This window comes from Saccopteryx bilineata, chromosome 4 (genome assembly GCF_036850765.1).
Source record: "Saccopteryx bilineata isolate mSacBil1 chromosome 4, mSacBil1_pri_phased_curated, whole genome shotgun sequence".
NCBI classification, from domain to species: domain Eukaryota; kingdom Metazoa; phylum Chordata; class Mammalia; order Chiroptera; family Emballonuridae; genus Saccopteryx; species Saccopteryx bilineata.
In genome coordinates this window covers 266,277,136-266,296,040 of record NC_089493.1, presented here as the reverse complement: position 1 = coordinate 266,296,040, position 18,905 = coordinate 266,277,136, and the positions used below count along the sequence as shown (strand labels likewise).

The window sequence follows — 18,905 nt, the reverse complement described above, 5'->3', positions numbered from 1 at the left end:
TTCATTGCTATAGGCACCAACTGGAATTCATTTTAATATAATAAGTCAATATTTAAGAGCATTAGTTCAAAACTTTGACTATCATCCTGAAAATGAGGATCCCCTAAAGGTAACCTCTGGATTAGTATAACCCAGTCATGGAAGATATCAACTCCTGCTCCCTTAATCACTGGGGAAAAGAAAGAACTGATAGATTTATATTCCGATGTCACTCTTGTGCCAAAATATAAAATGTAATCATTGGGTCCTGGCCAGATGACTCAGCAGTAGATCATCAGCCTGGCATGTGGAAGTTCTAGGTTCGATTCCTGGTCAGGGCACACAGGAAAACCTACAATCTGCTTCTCTACCCTTCCCCCTCCTTCCCCTCCCTTCCCTTCCCCTTTCACCGCCACTGCTTGAATGGTTCCAGCAAGTTGGCCTGGGGAGCTGAGGATGGACCCATGGCCTCACTTCAGGTGATGAAATAGTTTGGTTGCCAAGCTACGGAGCAGCAGCCCCAAACAGGGCAGAGCATATCCCTGTAGGGGGCTTGCTGGGTGGATCCAGGTCGTGGCACATGCAGGAGTCTGTCTCTCTGCCTCCCCACCTCCCACTTAATAAAAATAAATAAATAAAAGGCAATAATTATTACCATTTTAGATACCACTAAAAAAAATACCTATCTATTAGTTACAAAGCTATTAAGTTTTAAACGTTATTTTCTACTACCTACTTGTGTGAGAAGACTTTTTCAGCCCTATCACTAATAAAAGACAGAAACCAAATGAATTTCAATGCAGTACTTCATTTCTCAGAAACAAAACTGCAGTCTTGGTTATCAAGTGTTCTTGTAAAGAAGTAACAGCAGATTTCACACTAGCTTTACTTGAATTAAATATTGCTCTGTAAACATTTCAGTTGTATTCTATTAAAAATGTTTTATTGTTTGGTTATTTTATAAAATTTTCATTTTATAGTATTATAATGAAAAGATAGTGCGCCTGACCAGGCGGTGGCGCAGTGGATAGAGCGTCAGACTGGGATGCGGAGGAACCAGGTTCAACACCTTGAGGTCACCAGCTTAAGCGCAGGCTCATCTAGTTTGAGAAAAGCTCACCAGCTTGGACCAAGGTCGCTGACTCAAGCAAGGGGGTTACTCAGTCTGCTGAAGTCCGCGGTCAAGTCACATATGAGAATGCAATCAATGAACAACTAAGGTGTCTAAATGAAAACCTGATGATTGATGCTTCTCATCTCTCTCCGTTCCTATCTGTCTGTCCCTATCTATCCCTCTCTCTGACTCTCTCTGTAAAAAAAAAAAAGAGTGCACAAAATGCTAATAATGGTTTTCATTTCTGCCTTAGTAGTCCTCAAAATAATTTTCATATTTTCATCGCTCCCCAAGTGTAAAAAGGTTGACCTCCACTGGATCTTTGAAATCTTATCTGCTACTTTTTATTTTGCATATGCCCTGCCTCCCGCACAGCATCCCTCCTTCTCAGGTCTTTGTTGAAGCCGTACCACACTCCAATTCCAGGACTACCATTTCCCTTCCCTATTAATAGTAAAAGCTTATCTGAATACCCCTGCTAAGATTTTTCCCTAAAGGCAAGGCCCCGCCCCTCCTGACGCTTCAACGGTCAGGACCCCGACCCTCGAGATTCCTAACGGTCAGGCCCCGCCCCGCGTGCGTGCGCGGCCCCGTGGTGACGTGCAGGCGCCCGCGTAGCCAGAGGCTGAGGTGGCAGCTGCCGCGCCAACATGGAGCTGCCGCAAATGCCGGAGTTGATGGGGTTGTCGCTGTTGCTCGGGCTGCTAGCCTTGATGGCGACGGCGGCAGTAGCGCGAGGGTGGCTGCGCGCAGAGGAGGAGACGTGCAGCCGGTCTGCCGGTTAGTGGGGCTGGGGAGGGCTTGGGGCAACCCGCGGGGCCCTCGCTTCCGACCTCCTAGTGGTCCAACCTGCGGTCTGGCCCGCGGATATGCCGTGGTCCCCTGAGCCTCAGTTTCTCCTCTTGTGAAATGAGCTTCGCTTTCCGACAAGATGCGCCGGCTGGTCGCGCCCCTTCGGCAAGACTGGTCCCACACTGCCCCTTTCTCGGTGGCCAAGGCCAAGCCACTTTGCCTTTTGGAGTCTCTGCTTGTTTCGAGGGTTGCTGAGAGATTGCTTCTAAACTCCCAAGTTCGCTTCCTTGTTCCTTATTTTATGAAAATGGGCAGGGAAGTGAGGGACAAACCGACGTTCATTTGTAAGCACTCTTGACTAGTTTCCTGATTTATTGTGGACCCACTAAGTCAGTAGGCTTTGAGGTCTTTTCCCTTTAGGGATTCCACTGTGGGGAATGGAGAAGAACATCTAAAAATGTAGGCCAAAAATAAATGTAATGGCTTTCGTAGAATAGGTCAGTACTACAAACAGGAAACCCAGTAGTGGGAGTGGTCAGCCCTGCTTCTGTGGTGGGGGGTGGGGGGTGGGGGTGTCTTCAAGGAGAGTAGAGAACCCGTAAGATGTGGTCTTAAAGCACTGATATGTAAGAGTTTGCCAGGAGGCCAAGGGAGGAAGAACATTCCTGGCAATAGCAACATGCAGAAAGGCAAGGAGCCCTCAACAGCATTTGGTATGACTTCAGTGGGAGGGCAGCGCTGGGGTGGGGGAGTGGGGGGGGGGGGTTAGACAAGGCTTTGAGAGGTAAGCAGAGGGCAGATTGTGGTCATCTTTGTGACTGGGACTCAAAGAGTTTTTTTCCTGTAGGAATTGAGGAGTGTTGGCAGTAATCTAACACATGCTGACTTTGCACCTGGCATGATTCTCAATTAAATTAGCTATTTTAGTCAAAAGTAACTGGCACCGTTTCTGGCACAGGTTAACTCAGTGCACATTGACTGTCTCTCATCCTTCAGTTCTGAGTCCATTGAGCCTTTAATGCTTCTATTGGGTACTCTGCTTTTCATTTGTGTATGTTATCCAATTCTCACAACTTTAATGAAACCAAGTCCCAGAACAATTGAGTAACTGACTCAAGGTTGAGGCTAGGTTCAGTTGTGCACATTATTGCCTATGTAGGGATGTCTGGCGGAGGATCTGCACTCCGCTGGCTATGCTGTCTGCCCACTGAGCTGTGTCAGCCTATAGAAGGTGCCTTTTCTAATTTTCATTGAGGTGTTATATGGACTAACAGCAAGCAGTCTCCTCAAGATCACAATCCAAACCCACTCCTGATTCCAAAGCCTCTGTTTTTGCCTACATCGCTCACTCTTGTTGAGGACATGGGCCATATCTGATCATCTCTTGTTGCTCCTCTCAATAGCTGGCCAGTTATAGGTGGTCAGTAAGTGCTTACTTAGTGAGTAATGGATGGATTACATGGCCCTTCCTTATAGGCCAAAAAGCAAATGGATTTCCACTTGACAAGTCCTTGCGATCCAAGAAGCAGAAACAGCAACAGCGTATTCGCAAGGAGAAGCCTCAGCAACACAATTTCACCCACCACCTCCTGGCTGCAGCACTGAAGGTACATGGATACCGTGCACAACACACATACAGAGACTCCGCAGGCTTTTCCTTTGTAGTGTTCTCTGCATTTTACAGACCCTTTAGTCTCTGACCAGAGTCAGTCTGGACGCTCCATTCTATCCCTTCTCATCATATCCCATCAGCATCTTGCTATTAATCCAGGCAACAGGGCCCTGGAGTCATGGCTGCACTTTGGGGTTCCCCATCTGCCCAAGGGGTTCCTGTTTACACTTCATGCAACCCTTCCCCCTAGAGCCACAGTGGGAACATATCTTGCATGGACTTTAGCAGCAATGGCAAGTACCTGGCCACCTGTGCAGATGATCGCACCGTCCGCATCTGGAGCACAAAGGACTTCCTGCAACGGGAGCATCGCAGCATGAGAGCCAATGTGGAGCTGGACCATGCCACCCTGGTGCGCTTCAGCCCTGACTGCAGGTGGGACAGGATGAAGCCTTAGGTTTGCCTGCAGAAGCCCAGGCTTATGGTCTTCTCATACTTGGGTTGGGATAGTGAGGGTGGGGACCCAGGATTTCCCTTTGGGTAGCAGAGTGAGACCATCCAGACAGATTGAGTGCTGCCTGGAGCTCCCTAAAGGGCTATGGAGGCTGTATAGCAAAGAAGCAACTTAGGAAGTACCAAAATCTGGCTTCCAGATTAGTCTTGGAAGCTGTAATGATTTTCTAAACTCTAGAGAGACACTAAAGGGACAAAAGCTATTAGAGTTCTATCTTAAAAGAGTTGTAAGAGATTTTGAACCAAGGGGTAAGTTGTGAGGCTGAACTATAGAGAATGAGGGGAGATCTTGATTTTCCTCAGAATCTAGCAGCATAGGACCTGGCACACACAGGCCTCCTTGTCCAAATGGGTGAATGACTTCCTCGCCTGCTACCTGTCTTTAGAGCCTTCATTGTCTGGCTGGCTAATGAAGACACCCTCCGTGTCTTCAAGATGACCAAGCGAGAGGATGGAGGATATACCTTCACAGCCACACCAGAGGACTTTCCTAAAAAGCACAAAGCACCTGTTATCAACATTGGCATTGCTGATACAGGTAAGAGGCATTCAGGGGGTGGAGCTTGTCCACAGCAGGAGGGAATGGCCCTTAGTTACTGTATTTCCCCATGTATAAGATGCACAGTTTTAGAAAATTTGGGGGTCTAAAAACTGGATGCGCCTTGTACAGTGGATGTAGATTTTTTTTACTTGCATTTCCCACTTTTTCACGCTTGTTTTTGCACTCATTGTTGAAGACAGTGATTCATCATCAGACACAGATGAGAACAAGCTAAGTAAGGGATGGGAGTTTTGACAGTGAGGAGTTGTATGAATTTTACAATGAATAAAAGTTGAGTTCAATAACTTTATGTAATACTTTTTTATTTTTTCAAATTTTGGGCCCCAAAATTAGGGTGCATCTTTTACATGGGGGAATATGGTACATATACTGAAGGAGTTAATGCTGCCTGTCAGTTTTATGCTCAGCCCCCAGCAGTGATGAAGGAGCTCTGTGTTTCCCTGGAGTCTGGGAGCCATAGTAAATCCCCAGGGAAGGCAAGTAAGAGTCAGATTATTATTATTATTATTTTTTGTATTTTTCTGAAGTTAGAAACGTGGAGGCAGACAGACTCCCCCATGCCCCCGACCGGGATCCACCCGGCACGCCCACCAGGGGGCGATGCTCTGCCCATCTGGGGCGTTGTTCTGTTGCAACCAGAGCCATTCTAGCGCCTGAGGCAGAGGCCACAGAGCCATCCTCAGTGCCCGGGCCAACTTTGCTCCAATGGAGCCTTGGCTGTGGGAGGGGAAGAGAGAGACAGAGAGGAAGGAGAGAAGGGGAGGGGTGGAGAAGCAGATGGGCACTTCTCCCGTGTGTCCTGGCCGGGAATCAAACCCAGGACTCCTGCATGCCAGGCCGACGCTCTACCACTGAGCCAACCAGCCAGGGCCTAGAGTCAGATTCTTTAGCAAAGTCTTTATCTGTGTTGACTCTTGGCCTGGAAAGGAGCATGGATACTTTGAGCAGCAGAGGCTTTCATAAGTGTCTTCTTGGAGATTGACAGTTGGTCAGGTAATTGACCTCAGCTTATTTCATTCCCTTCATTCCTCAGGAAAGTTCATCATGACTGTCTCCAGTGACACAACTATCCTCATATGGAATCTGAAAGGTCAGGTGTTGTCTACCATTAACACCAACCAGATGAATAATACACATGCTGCTATATCCCACTGTAGCAGGTGAGGAAGGAGGGACTTTAGAATGTGGGATGGATAAAGGTTGGGGTGGGGTCTAAGGACAGAGAAGTGAGCCAGCTGCAAATAGGGAAAATGCATACAATATGGTATCAGGACACCTAGATTTAAGTTCTTAGTCTCTATTTCTTCATCTATAGTTTTTAAAAGATTGAATGGTGGTACTGTGTATCTTACCGCATGGCTCTGTGGATGAACCATGTGTATAGATTCATGTATATAAAAGCACTTTAAAAAGATAGTGACACTTAAAAAGAGAAAAAAAAAAGATAATGATATTGAGATATAAAAGTATTGAATTTCTCAAGGAAGAGGCTTATGGGTTTGCAGAAATAAGATGCCCTTAAAATTAAGTTTTAAAGAAACCTGGGTTGTATGGTAGGTTTGTGGCGTCATGTGGCTTCACCCCGGATGTCAAAATTTGGGAAGTCTGCTTTGGGAAAAAAGGCGATTTCCAAGAGGTTGTACGAGCCTTTGAACTAAAGGGCCACTCGGCAGCCGTCCACTTCTTTGCTTTCTCCAATGACTCCCGGAGGTGAGTGAATTCTCTGATTTCTTACCGGTGGCTCTCAGCCCCTCTTGGTAACAGGGTCTTTCTACCTATCTCTGCAGCAGCTCTGAAGTGGGTGGGGTGTCTGACCCTCAGCAGGAAGTAGACATAGCAGTGGAGTTGGCTTCCTAGTTGGAGCCCTTAGTGCTGCCCCAGTGCCCTCTTCTCTGGGGTGTATTGACTCGAGAGCTTTGATTTTCTATGCTACAGGATGGCCTCTGTCTCCAAAGATGGTACATGGAAACTGTGGGACACAGATGTGGAATACAAGAAGCAGCAGGACCCCTACTTGCTGAGGACAGGCCGCTTTGAAGAGGCGAGCACCACCTCCTGTCGCCTGGCACTCTCCCCTGATGCCCAGGTCTTGGCCTTGGCCAGTGGCAGCAGTATTCATCTCTACAATACCCGGCGGGGTGAGAAGGAGGAGTGCTTTGAGCAGGTCCATGGGGAGTATATCAGTGACTTGTCCTTTGACATTACTGGCCGGCTTCTGGCCTCCTGTGGGGACCGGGCAGTGCGGCTGTTTCATAACACCCCGGGCTACCGGGCAGTGGTAGAAGAAATGCAGGGCCTCCTGAAGCGGGCCTCCAATGAGAGCACCCGCCAGAGGCTGCAACAGCAGCTGACCCAGGCCCAGGAGGCCCTGAAGAACCTGCGTGCCTTAAAGAAATGACTCTGGGAGGATGCAGCAGAAAGGTCTGGCCTTCTGCTGCCAGTACTGCTGCCACTTTTCTTCCTGGGCACTCCTGAGCTGGAAACCTTTTGAAAGGGGCATCCTGATTTCTTTAATGGTGGCCCTATTTCCTTTTTTCCATTGAAGCTGTTCTTACCTACGTAGATCTCTTTCTTCTCGCTGGTTGTGACTCCTGGCCTTATGGGACCTCCCAGGATAATGACCAAGATGTTTTTCCCTGGGCCTAAGGGGTGGAATCTGTCCTCACTGGATACTGAGGAGAGTGGTAAGTAGAAGAGACAGGGAACATGGCCTTTGACCTTGTGGCAACACGCCCTGGTACCCAAAGAAGTTTGTAATTGTGGAGGCAAAATCTAAAGAATGCCTGAGTATTGACCAGCAGTGTTGTAGGGGTGGGAGATTGGGCTATGTTGTAAATACAGAACTGTGATAATGAGTCAGGGAAAGGCTAATCTTAATCTAGGCAAAGTAGCTAACACCAAACAGTAAGAGATTTCATTCTGTGCCTCAGTTTTCTTACTTGTAAAATGGAGAATAATCTTCTTTTGACCTACTTACAAGGACATGGGGATATGAGAGTATAAAGTCCTTAGATTTAGAAGAAAATAGAAAAGAGTATAATATATGTTATCTGTTCTCAAATACCAATATTAACTACTGGATAAAAGTGGGTCTCTTCTGTAATTTGAAACTAAATTGGAAAGGAAGAAACACACCCATTAGGAAGATGAAGTTTTTGGGATCATACATTTCATGTCTGGTTCTGCTTTAAATTGTGTGGAGAAATCATAGAATCCCAAAATGGAGTCTTCTCTTTCAGGAGGTTATATCCTATTGGAGGGGATCCCTTTTCAGTTCATTCAACGTTTGAGTGCCTACTCTCTCTGCCCAGCACACTGGAGATAAGTACGAATATCTCTGCCATCAAAGATAGCTGGTGGGAAAGTGGAATACTTGCCTATTAAATGCTTAATTTTAAATGCATTTTGTTAGTTTATTCATAGCTATAAAAGGCTGTGGTAAAAGTCAAGGTAAGAGAAAGGATTTAACCACAACAGAGGCAATAGAGATGAAGTTGAAATTGAAGGGATAGATTTGATAAAAGATTAGGTATTTAGAAGTTTGAATTTTCGGATTTGATGACTACTTGGATGCAGAAAATAAAATAAAGGAATGAGGAATCTAGAAGACTTGAGTGTAGGAAAAATTTATTCATCCAAATCAGATTCTTATTTCTTCTCCTTAAAATTGGGACCTCCCTTACCTCCAATTCACATGAATGTTTGAACAAGCCACAGCTTTAGAGTTATTCTTAATTATTCTCTTTCATTGCTCCCTCTGCCCCACTACTACTGCTTCTGTCCACTCCACCAAAAAGTTATGTTTGCCTGACCTGTGGTGGCGCAGTGGATAAAGCGTCGACCTGGAACACTGAGGTTGCCAGTTCAAAACCCTGGCCTTGCCCAGTCAAGGCACATATGGGAGTTGAAGCTTCCTGCTCCTCCCCCCCCCCTAAAATGAATAAATTAAATTAATTTAAAAAAAAAGTTATGTTTGTTATACTCCAGATTATATTATATCCTGTATCTGCTACTTCTCTCCATCTTTTCTGTTACTATCCTGGCCCTACCCATTGTCACCTACTGGATAGTATAGCTTACTCATTGGTCTCCCTTCTTTTCTTTCATAATTAAATCACTTTTCCACATTTGCAGTGATCTTTTGAAAATGTAAACGAGATCACATTGTTCCTCAGTTAAAACCTGAGGCTTCTCATCTCACTTGGAATAAAATCCAAAATTCTGCCTGACCAGGCGGTGGCACAATGGATAGAGCATCGAACTGGGATGCAGAGGACCCAGGTTCGAGACCCAGAGGTCGCCAGCTTGAGTGCAGGCTCATCTGGTTTGAGCAAAGCTCACCCGCTTGGACCAAGGTCGCTGGCTCGAGCAAGGGGTTACTCGGTCTGCTGAAGGCCCGTGGTCAAGGCACGTATGAGAAAGCAATCAATGAACAACTAAGTTGTTGCAATGAAAAACTGATGATTGATGCTTCTCATATCTCTCTGTTCCTGTCTGTCTGTCCCTACCTATCCCTCTCTCTGACTCTCTCTGTCTCTGTAAAAAAAAAAAAATCCGCCTGACCTGTGGTGGCGCAGTGGATAAAGCGTCGACCTGGAAATGCTGAGGTCGCCGGTTCGAAACCCTGGGCTTGCCTGGTCAAGGCACATATGGGAGTGGATGCTTCCAGCTCCTCCCCCTTCTCTCTCTCTCTCTCTCTCTCTCTCTCTCTCTCTCTCCTCTCTAAAAATGAATAAATAAAAATAATTTAAAAAAAAAATCCAAAATTCTCACCATGGCCCACAAGGTCATCTATAATCTGGCTTCTTCCTTCTTGTGTGTTATTTTTACCACTCTCCCAACCACCCCAACCCTGCTGTATCCTAACCAAGCCACTTATTTCCAGCCTCAAGGGAGACTTGTGCCTATGTTGTTCCCTCTACTTGGATTTTTCCTTTCTGTTGGCTGACTTGTCATACTTGTCATAATTCAGGTCTCAGTTTCAATTATACTTCAGAGAGACATTCCCTAACCAGCCAATCTGAAGTAGCCCTTTCCACCAATCATATCACATCGATCATATTAATGTATTTTATTTATTTTGTATTTCTTAGTGCTACCAGAGATTACCTTGTTTGGATATTTGTTTGCTTCAAGGGTTTCAGTTTAAGTGCTTATGGTTATCAAGTGGGCAACGTAAACGTACGAATTGGATGTTTCTGGCTATAGACAGTAGAAAATGGTAGGGACTGAATTGATCTCTAGAGGGCATGTGTCCTGGATAAGGGGCAGTGGTGGCTGCTACTTGTTATACAGGAATCCAGCAGAAGTTGCCTGTTTCAGAGAAGCTAGAAGTTGATAATTTATTATAAAAAGAAAAAATTTGGCCCTGGCCAGTTGGCTCAGTGGTAGAGCGTCAGCCTGGCATGCAGGAGTCCCAGGTTCGATTCCCGGACAGGGCACACAGGAGAGGCGCCCATCTGCTTCTCCACCTCTCCCTCTCTCTCCTTCCTCTATCTCTCTTCCCTTCCCGCAGCCAAGGCTCCATTGGAGCAAAGTTGGCCCAGGCACTGAGGATGGCTCCATGGCCTCTGCCTCAGGCGCTAGAATGGCTCTGGTTGCAACAGAACAACGCCCCAGATGGGCAGAGCATCGCCCCCTGGTGGGCATGCCGAGTGGATCCCGGTTGGGCGCATGCAGGAGTCTGTCTGACTGCTTCCCCATTTCCAGCTTCTGAAAAATGCAAAAAAAAAAAAAAAATTTAAGCACTGTATGGACCAAATAAAACACTAATGTAGGCCAAATGCAGCCCAACAATCTCTTATTGGCAGCTTCTGGATTGTTCATTAACCCACTAGAATGTGAGTTCCACAAAGGCAGAATCCTTGTTTGTCTGATTTGCTTTGTATCCTAAGCACAGTACCTGAGACAGAATGAGCCCTCAATAAATGAACTCAAACCAGGGCAGTTGACAGAAATTTCAGTCCCCTCTGTGAATTTCCTCCCGCTCCTGGTTTACACTGTGATTTTATGTTCCTAATAACAGATTTCTGATTAATAATGCTATATACATGGGCCCTGGTGGATATTAGCTTTTTGATTGTCAGAGGAGAATGAGACTAAAATGTTTCTTTGCATATCTGCTTGGCTTTGGCCTTACTCTCATTGTATATCCAGGAGAGGAGGTGACCATAGAATGTTGAGTTACTGAAGTTGGAAGTCTTTGGTTCCAGTTTCAGCTGGATCACTTACTGATTTAAGACCTTGCACAGGTAGATTATTTGACCTCCTTTCATCATCTGTAAAATGGGAGTAAATCCTGTCCTGTGTTTCTAATGAGCTGAGTGAAAACACTACAGAAAAAGTGATTACAGAGACTTCCTGAGGACAGAATGCTCCTCTCACTAAAAATGAGCCTATTTCTATAGTAAGCATGGAGAAGGTATTTGCACGTTAACATAGAGCAGAGGCTACTCTGTTATCTTGATCAAAAATTCTTGTTTGTGGCCCTGGCCGGTTGGCTCAGCGGTAGAGCGTCGGCCTAGCGTGCGGAGGACCCGGGTTCGATTCCCGGCCAGGGCACATAGGAGAAGCGCCCATTTGCTTCTCCACCCCTCCGCCGCGCTTTCCTCTCTGTCTCTCTCTTCCCCTCCCGCAGCCAAGGCTCCATTGGAGCAAAGATGGCCCGGGCGCTGGGCATGGCTCTGTGGCCTCTGCCTCAGGCGCTAGAGTGGCTCTGGTCGCAATATGGCGACGCCCAGGATGGGCAGAGCATCCCCCCCCTAGGGGGCAGAGCACCGCCCCTGGTGGGCGTGCCGGGTGGATCCCGGTCGGGCGCATGCGGGAGTCTGACTGTCTCTCCCTGTTTCCAGCTTCAGAAAAATGAAAAAAAAAAAAATTCTTGTTTGTGAAGGCAGCATTAATATTTGAATATTATTATTTCACCTTCTATGGTTTTGAAATTTTTCAAAATAAAAATTTGAGGCCTGACCAGGTGGTGGCGTAGTGGATGGAGGACCCAAGTTTGAAACCCCAAGGATGTTGGCTTGAGCGTGGGCTCACCAGCTTGTGCGGGAGTCTCCAGCTTGAGTGTATGATCATAGACATGACCTCATGGTTGCTGGCTTGAGCGAGGGGTCGCTGGCTTGGCTGGAGCCCCCCAGTCAAGGCACATGTTAAAAGCAATCATGAACAACTAAAGTGCTGCAACTGCAAGTTGGTGCTTTTCACATCTCTTCCCTTCCTGTCTATCTCTACTTCTGTCTCTCTTGCTAAAAAAATAAAATTAAAAAGGCAAATATTAAAAATGGTGGTATATAGCCTATTTTTATCAGTCATCAAAAATAAAATATTTAAGCGTCGACCTAGCGTGCGGAGGACCCGGGTTCGATTCCTGGCCAGGGCACACAGGAGAAGCGCCCATTTGCTTCTCCACCCCTCCGCCGCACCTTCCTCTCTGTCTCTCTCTTCCCCTCCCGCAGCCAAGGCTCCATTGGAGCAAAAATAGCCCCGGGCGCTGGGGATGGCTCTGTGGTCTCTGCCTCAGGCGCTAGAGTGGCTCTGGTCGCAACATGGCGACGCCCAGGATGGGCAGAGCATCGCCCCCTGGTGGGCAGAGCATCGCCCCATGGTGGGCGTGCCGGGTGGATCCCGGTCGGGCGCATGCGGGAGTCTGTCTGACTGTCTCTCCCTGTTTCCAGCTTCAGAAAAATGCAAAAGAAAATGCAAAAATAAATAAATAAAATAAAATATTTAAACCACTAAAGTGTATGTTTAAATGCTTATTGATAGTCTTGGTCAGTTTTCATTAAGGTAATTACCGGTATATTCATATTTAAATGATTGTTTTATAATCAGAAATTATAGGAGGTAAGTTGGAAATACATACTAATTCGATAAATTATCAGTGATGGTAGATTACTTCATAGAGCACTAGATAGACCCAACACTGTCCCAAGTTGGGCCCATATTAAGGAACTTAATAATTTGAGGATTGCCTGACCAGGTGGTGGCACAGTGGATAGAGTGTCGAACTGGGATGTGGAGGACCCAGGTTCGAGACCCCGAGGTCGCCAGCTTGAGCACAGGCTCATCTGGTTGGAACATAGCTCACCAGCTTGGACCCAAGGTCGCTGGCTTGAGCAAGGGGTTACTCGGTCTGCTGAAGGCCCGTGGTCAAGGCACATATGAGAAAGCAGTCAATGAACAACTAAGGTGCTGCAAGGAAAAACTGATGATTGAAGCTTCTCATCTCTCTTCGTTCCTGTCTGTCCCTATCTATCCCTCTCTCTGACTCTCTCTGCTTCTGTAAAAAAAAAGAAAATATAAAAAAAATAATAATTTGAGAATTCATGTACTCTACAAAATTCCAAAAATATGGATCTTTCTGGTGAGCATGGCTTGGTTTCAACCCCAGCTCTTCGGGATAAGGCCAATGGATGGACACCGGTTGGCACTACAGAAGCAGCCGCAGCAACTGAAAGCATGGTTCATACACACAAAATTGTGAATGTCTTCTGAGAGTGTGACTGAATTTTCTTTATTTCAGCTACAACTTTCAGAACTCAGGGCAGTTGGAAAATGAGTGTGGTTTCTACTTGCTTTCTATTCTGTATACAAGACCAATTTGAGCCCATTTGTATTTTCTTGATCACATTATTAATACTGCCTAACATCAAGTGCTAAGTATTTAATCCCTACCAACTTGCTATTGTTTTTGCCTCAGCCATTCTCCCAGTAACCACATGTTTTTATTTGGTGAACTACCATTCCTCTGACTCTTGAGCCATGTGATTTATTATATGGGACAGACCCAGATGCTCCATAGTGGGTATATAAGCATCAGCAGATCCCTGGACTATGCCAGAATTTTAGAAAAGTGGAAATTTCTTTTCTGTTGGGATTGCCTAGTGAGTAGGATATAAGCTTGTTATGTGTAGTCCTGCCTGAGAATGAAGCTAATATGGGAAAGATGTAGAGACCACATGCTGAGGATACTGTTGGACTGGCAGATCCAGACACACCTAAGGTTCTCTCCACCAGACTTGTCAGTTATAAAAACCAATAAATTCCTGTTTATAACTAAATCAATTTGAGTTGGGTACTTGTAACTGAAAAAGCTTTAACATTAGTATTACATTGTCCAAGGCGCATAACCAATAAATGACATGCCCAGTTTTAATTTAAACCTGTCTGGATATTCTTGTTTCTCTTCATATCGTATAAATCGTTCGCCTTTTAAACCTGTCTGGTACCAAGGTATATACCTTTATCAGTCCTGTCCCCAGAGGCAAGAAGAATACAAATGGGGTCCATATGCCATGTCTTAAGTTATCAAACTGAGCTCAAATATACTCGATCCTATCTTGATAGGTACAACATCCTGGAAGGCCAAGTTTGAATTTAGAATTCTCAGGTCTGCCACAATGTGATGTCATAGCAGACCATCCCATGGTCAAGAGCTGTTTCTCTTTCTTCCTACCTGGTTCTTTCACACATTGCAAGGGACAATCCAGCCTACACCTCCAAGTGCCATCATATCCCTGAGAACCACTATCCCTTGAGCCTTATGGTGTGCACCATGGCAGCACTGTCTTCGGAGGAGTAAATCCAGGGGAAAGGTTCAGACAGGCCCTGGAAGCAGGTTTGGGTCTGTTTGGGCAGGAATTCCAAGGCCTTAGGACTGTGGTCTGGTGGGTGAAGTACTTACACAAGCTCTGAGTAGTCACATTTCTCTGATCCTTCAGGGTCTGTGCCTCGTGGAGAAGGGCATGGCAGGAAGAGGGCCAAGACTTGGTCCTTCCAAAAGGAGTCCTCTTGCCCACATCTAACACAATCTCTGTGTTAACAACACTTCACTTTTTCTCCCTACAGTTTCTTTCTCCCTCTCCCTCTCCCTCTCCCTCTCCCTCTCCCTCTCCCTCTCCCTCTCCCTCTCCCTCTCCCTCTCCCTCTCCCTCTCCCTCTCCCTCTCCCTCTCCCTGTTCCTCCCCTACCCTGCCCTACCCTCTTCCTTCCTTCCTTCCTTCCTTCCTTCCTCCTCTTCTCTTCCTCTGTTTTTACTCTTTTTTTCTTCCTTAATGGTACCTTTCTGTCACAGCTAAAACATTCAATAATGGCAAACATTTGTATGGTACTCAGACGCCGTTCTCAGTGCTATTGCGATAACTTATTTCACCCTCCCAGCAGTTCTATGAGAATAGATACTATTATAACTTCTGTGTTACCATGGGGAATCTACAGAATTGCCAGGTCACTTAGGAGGTGCATGCTGAGTTGGGATTCAAACCCATGAGTCAGAGAGCTCAGATTTATAACAGTTCTCAAGCTGCGGCAGATAGAATCACCTGGGACCTGGGCATAACTACAAAGGTCCTGTCCTGCTTTAACAAGTCTCTTTATTAGCCCTCAGGTGATTCTGGTTCCAAACCAGAGTTTGGGAACCATTGCAACTGTGCTCTTCTGCCTTGATTTTGAGTGTTACCCAGATGCTGTTGCCCAGCCTGAGAATATGTTTCTATCCCTACAGGTGAGTGTTTCTTTGCTTGTTCTCAGTGGAGAAGAAACTGCAGGGGAGCCATCCAGGGACCCTCCAGGGGACTGTCTCACTCCTTGCTTGACACCAGAAATCCCCCAGCTCTTGTCCTTGGTCACATGGCCATCACCTCAGCTCTCTCAGGAGTCTGGAAACTGCCTTTCCCTCACTACCTCAGACTAACTTACTGGCTTCTCAGTGCTTCCATAGACCATATATTCCTCTATCTCTACCCCACACTGTATTGTATTTTCAGTTATCTGTTCCTTCATTGTCGGGAGGGCACCACATTGTAATGTCATTTATTTGTGCCAGTTGAATTAAAGAACTTACAGCCCTAGCTGGATAGCTCAGTTGGTTAGAAATTGTCCCAAAGCACAGAGATTGCTGGTTCAATCCCCAGTCAGGGCACATACAGGAACAGATTGATGTTTCTGTCTCTCTCCCTTCCTCTCTAAAATCAATAAAATAAACATTTAAAAAAAGGAACTTCCACCTTTCTAGAAACTTCCACAGTTGCCTCCGGCCTTGCAATTACTGAGTGCCTCTTTGGGGGCTCTCCTGGACACCTCCCTTCTCAAGGGCTCATTTCCAACACCTAACTGGGAAGGTAGTACAGCCTTTAACCAGGGCGTGAGTTCAGGCATGTCCTTAAAACTCCCAAAACCTAAGTCTGCTTTAAGATGAGGGTCAGTCCCTGAGCTGATAGCGTAATTGATTAGAGCAGGGGTCCCCAAACTATGGCCTGCGGGCCGCATGCAGCCCCCTGAGGCCATTTATCCGGCCCTCACTGCACTTCCGGAAGGGGCACCTCTTTCGTTGATGGTCAGTGAGAGGAGCACAGAATGCATCCACATCCTGTGCTCCTGGAGTGCTGTATGTGGCGACGTCACAAAGCACGGCTTCACTCATTTACAGTACTACTTCCGGTAACGCCGGACGCACGCATCATGGCTCCGGAAGCGCGTCATATCACTTGTTACGGCTAGCAGTGACAAATATGGAACCGGACATTGACCATCTCATTAGCCAAAAGCAGGCCCATAGTTTCCATTGAAATACTGGTCAGTTTGTTGATTTAAATTTACTTGTTCTTTATTTTAAATATTGTATTTGTTCCCATTTTGTTTTTTTACTTTAAAATATGTGCAGTGTGCATAGGGATTTGTTCATAGTTGTTTTTTTTTATAGTCTGGCCCTCCAACCATCTGAGGGACAGTGAACTGGCCCCCAGTGTAAAACATTTGTGGACCCCTGGGTTAGAGCATTGTCCTGAAGCACAGAGGTTACCGGTTCAATCCCTGGTCAGTGCACACACAGGAACAGATCAATGACGGGAAAAAGATGAGGGTCAGGAGCAGACTTGGCTTGTAGGCCTTTTTTTTTTTTTTTTTTTTTTTTTTTTAATTTCAGCCAAAGGAGAAGGGAGAGAAACAGAAAGACAGGACCATGGAGTCACTCCTGTATGTGCCCTGACCAGGAGTTGAACCGGCAACCTCTGCACTTCAGGATGATGCTCTAACCAATTGAGCTATTTGGCAGAGCTGTAGGCTTTTTGTTGTTTTTTTTTTGTTTGTTTTTTTTTGGTTTTTTTTTTGTTTGTTTGTTTGTTTGTTTTTACAGAGGCAGAGATAGACAGGGACAGACAGACAGGAATGGAGAGAGATGAGAAGCATCAATCATCAGTTTCTCGTTGCGCGTTGCGACTTCTTAGTTGTTCATTGATTGCTTTCTCACATGCGCCCTGACCGTGGGCCTTCAGCAGACCGAGTAACCCCCTGCTGGAGCCAGCGACCTTGGGTCCAAGCTGGTGAGCTCTTCGCTCAAGCCAGATGAGCCCGCGCTCAAGCTGGCGACCTCGGGGTCTCGAACCTGGGTCCTTCTGCATCCCAGTCCGACGCTCTATCCACTGCGCCACCACCTGGTCAGGCTATTTGGCAGAGCTGTAGGCTTTTAAATTACACAATACATAGATTAAGATGTCATTCTTGCCTGACCTGTGGTAGCACAGTGGATAAAGCGTGGACCTGGAATGCTGAGGTTACTGGTTCAAAACCCTGGGCTTGCCCAGTCAAGCCACATATGAGAGGCAACTACTATGAGTTGATGCTTCTTGCTCCTCCTCTTCTTTCTCTCTATCCTCTCTCTCTAAAAAAAAAAAAAAAAAGTCATTCTCATCCTAACAGTGGGCAGTCACATCCCCAGGACCCTTCTCTTCCTCTTCACCCTCATTATGACTACTTTCCCAGGGGCAGTACAGTCTTCTCACTGCCTGCACCCAGCCTCGGGAGCTTCCTCCATTTGCTGATCTTTCAGTGATACTGAAGCCCTGGATAGTGTCTTGTGTATGGAGATTTTTTTTCATTTTTATTTTTCAATTACAGTTTACTTTTAATATTATTTTGTATTAGTATCGGATATACGCTTGGTGGTTAGACAATCATATACAGAGGGTCCTCGGGTTACGATAGTCTCAACATACGACGTTTCGAGTTTATGATGCTCACTCCAATAAGAACTTTAAAAAAATGAGACATGAGTGCTTCAGCATAAGCCATTAGCATTGTACTTAGGAACAATATGGGCGAACTAGTTTGGTTGTGTGCAGTGGAAGAATACGCAGTAACGGGGCTATGAGTGAGGGAGTTGGCATCCCCCATTATGCTTACCTACACCATTTTGGACTGTTAAAAGTGCAAGTGTTCCGTTAGTGTTGCTTTGTTTGGCAACTTTTGACCCTTATGGCTCCTAAACAAAAGTCACAGTTTTCAGATGGTAGTGTTTCGAAGAAGAGGAAAGCCATCACGATGGAAGTGAAATTAGACATTGTAGAGATCAGAGAAAGGAGAATCAGTGACAAACATCAGCCACATGCTAGGCCTTAGTTATTCTACTGTAGCAAGAATTATCAAGGGTAAAGACCATATCCTAGAGCATGTAAAGGGATAGGCCCCTATGAAATCGACTGTGATTATTAAACAGCAAAGTGGCATGATTTAGATGGAGGCTGAGGCTGTTACAGAGCTACTAGCATCCCATGTAGAGGAGCTATCTGCTGAGGACCTCATTCAGCTGGAGAAGCAGCTGATTGAAGAGGAAGAGATAGAAACCCCAGAACCCAAGAGATTTACTACCAAGGGTTTGGCAGAAGGCTTTTCTATGGTAGGAGATGGGTTGGCAAAATTTCAGGCTGAGGACCCCAGCGATGACAAATTCAGTAAGGTTTACAGAGCTGTTATGGATGCCTTGCAATGCTATAGGCAGATTTTGGAAGAGAAGTCATCAACCTTTTAGACTAGCCTGAACAATTCTTTAAGAATGTATAGAGGCCTGCAACAGATCCTGTACCTTCCACATAAGCTGCTTCTCAAAATGAAACACCTGTAGTATGAGTAGAATCATCTTCAGCGTCTCCTGCATGATCCTTAGGCAATCCTGATTCACCTGACCCAGTATCTCCAGCACCTTTTGCAGGTTCTCCTGCCTCTCCAGCTTCCTCCTCCTAATAGATCACTCTTTCCTACTTTGCAATGCCCCTTCCAGTATGCAAGCCAACCACTGGAATAAAGGTAAGAAATTTTTTTTACACTCTTTTTTTTCTGTTACTGCAGTACAGTGTACAGTATATTTATGTCCTTTGCCTTTTTCTGTGGCTTAGTTGTGTTTTTATGTTCTATATTATGATTTTACAACTGTGTTAGGATAGGTAAATGACTTAGTCTTAGGCTATGATGTGTTTCAACTTACACCAAAATTTGAGTTACATCACTGTCGTAGGAATGGAACTGTGTCATAACCTGAAGACCCCCTGTACTTTACA

At 45.8% G+C, this 18,905-nt stretch overlaps 1 protein-coding gene across 5 annotated transcripts; it reads left to right on the top strand.

Moving 5' to 3' along the window:
- The first annotated feature begins 1,687 nt into the window (after positions 1 to 1,687).
- TBL2 (transducin beta like 2) lies at positions 1,688 to 15,673 on the top strand. Of its 5 annotated transcripts, none has more exons than XM_066274537.1 (9): positions 1,689 to 1,873; positions 3,362 to 3,492; positions 3,748 to 3,932; positions 4,397 to 4,548; positions 5,606 to 5,732; positions 6,130 to 6,282; positions 6,508 to 6,710; positions 7,118 to 7,256; positions 15,080 to 15,166. In XM_066274537.1, exons 1-8 carry the CDS (start codon positions 1,744 to 1,746, stop codon positions 7,216 to 7,218), a joined length of 1,182 nt encoding a protein of 393 aa, XP_066130634.1. In that variant the 5' UTR covers positions 1,689 to 1,743; the 3' UTR covers positions 7,219 to 7,256; positions 15,080 to 15,166. The 5 variants fall into 5 exon arrangements, with proteins under 5 accessions (XP_066130630.1, XP_066130634.1, XP_066130633.1 ...); XM_066274536.1 differs by lacking the exon at positions 15,080 to 15,166 and adding an exon at positions 7,812 to 13,738; XM_066274533.1 differs by lacking the exon at positions 7,118 to 7,256 and having other exon boundaries at positions 1,688 to 1,873; positions 15,080 to 15,673.
- Positions 15,674 to 18,905: the final 3,232 nt, after the last annotated feature.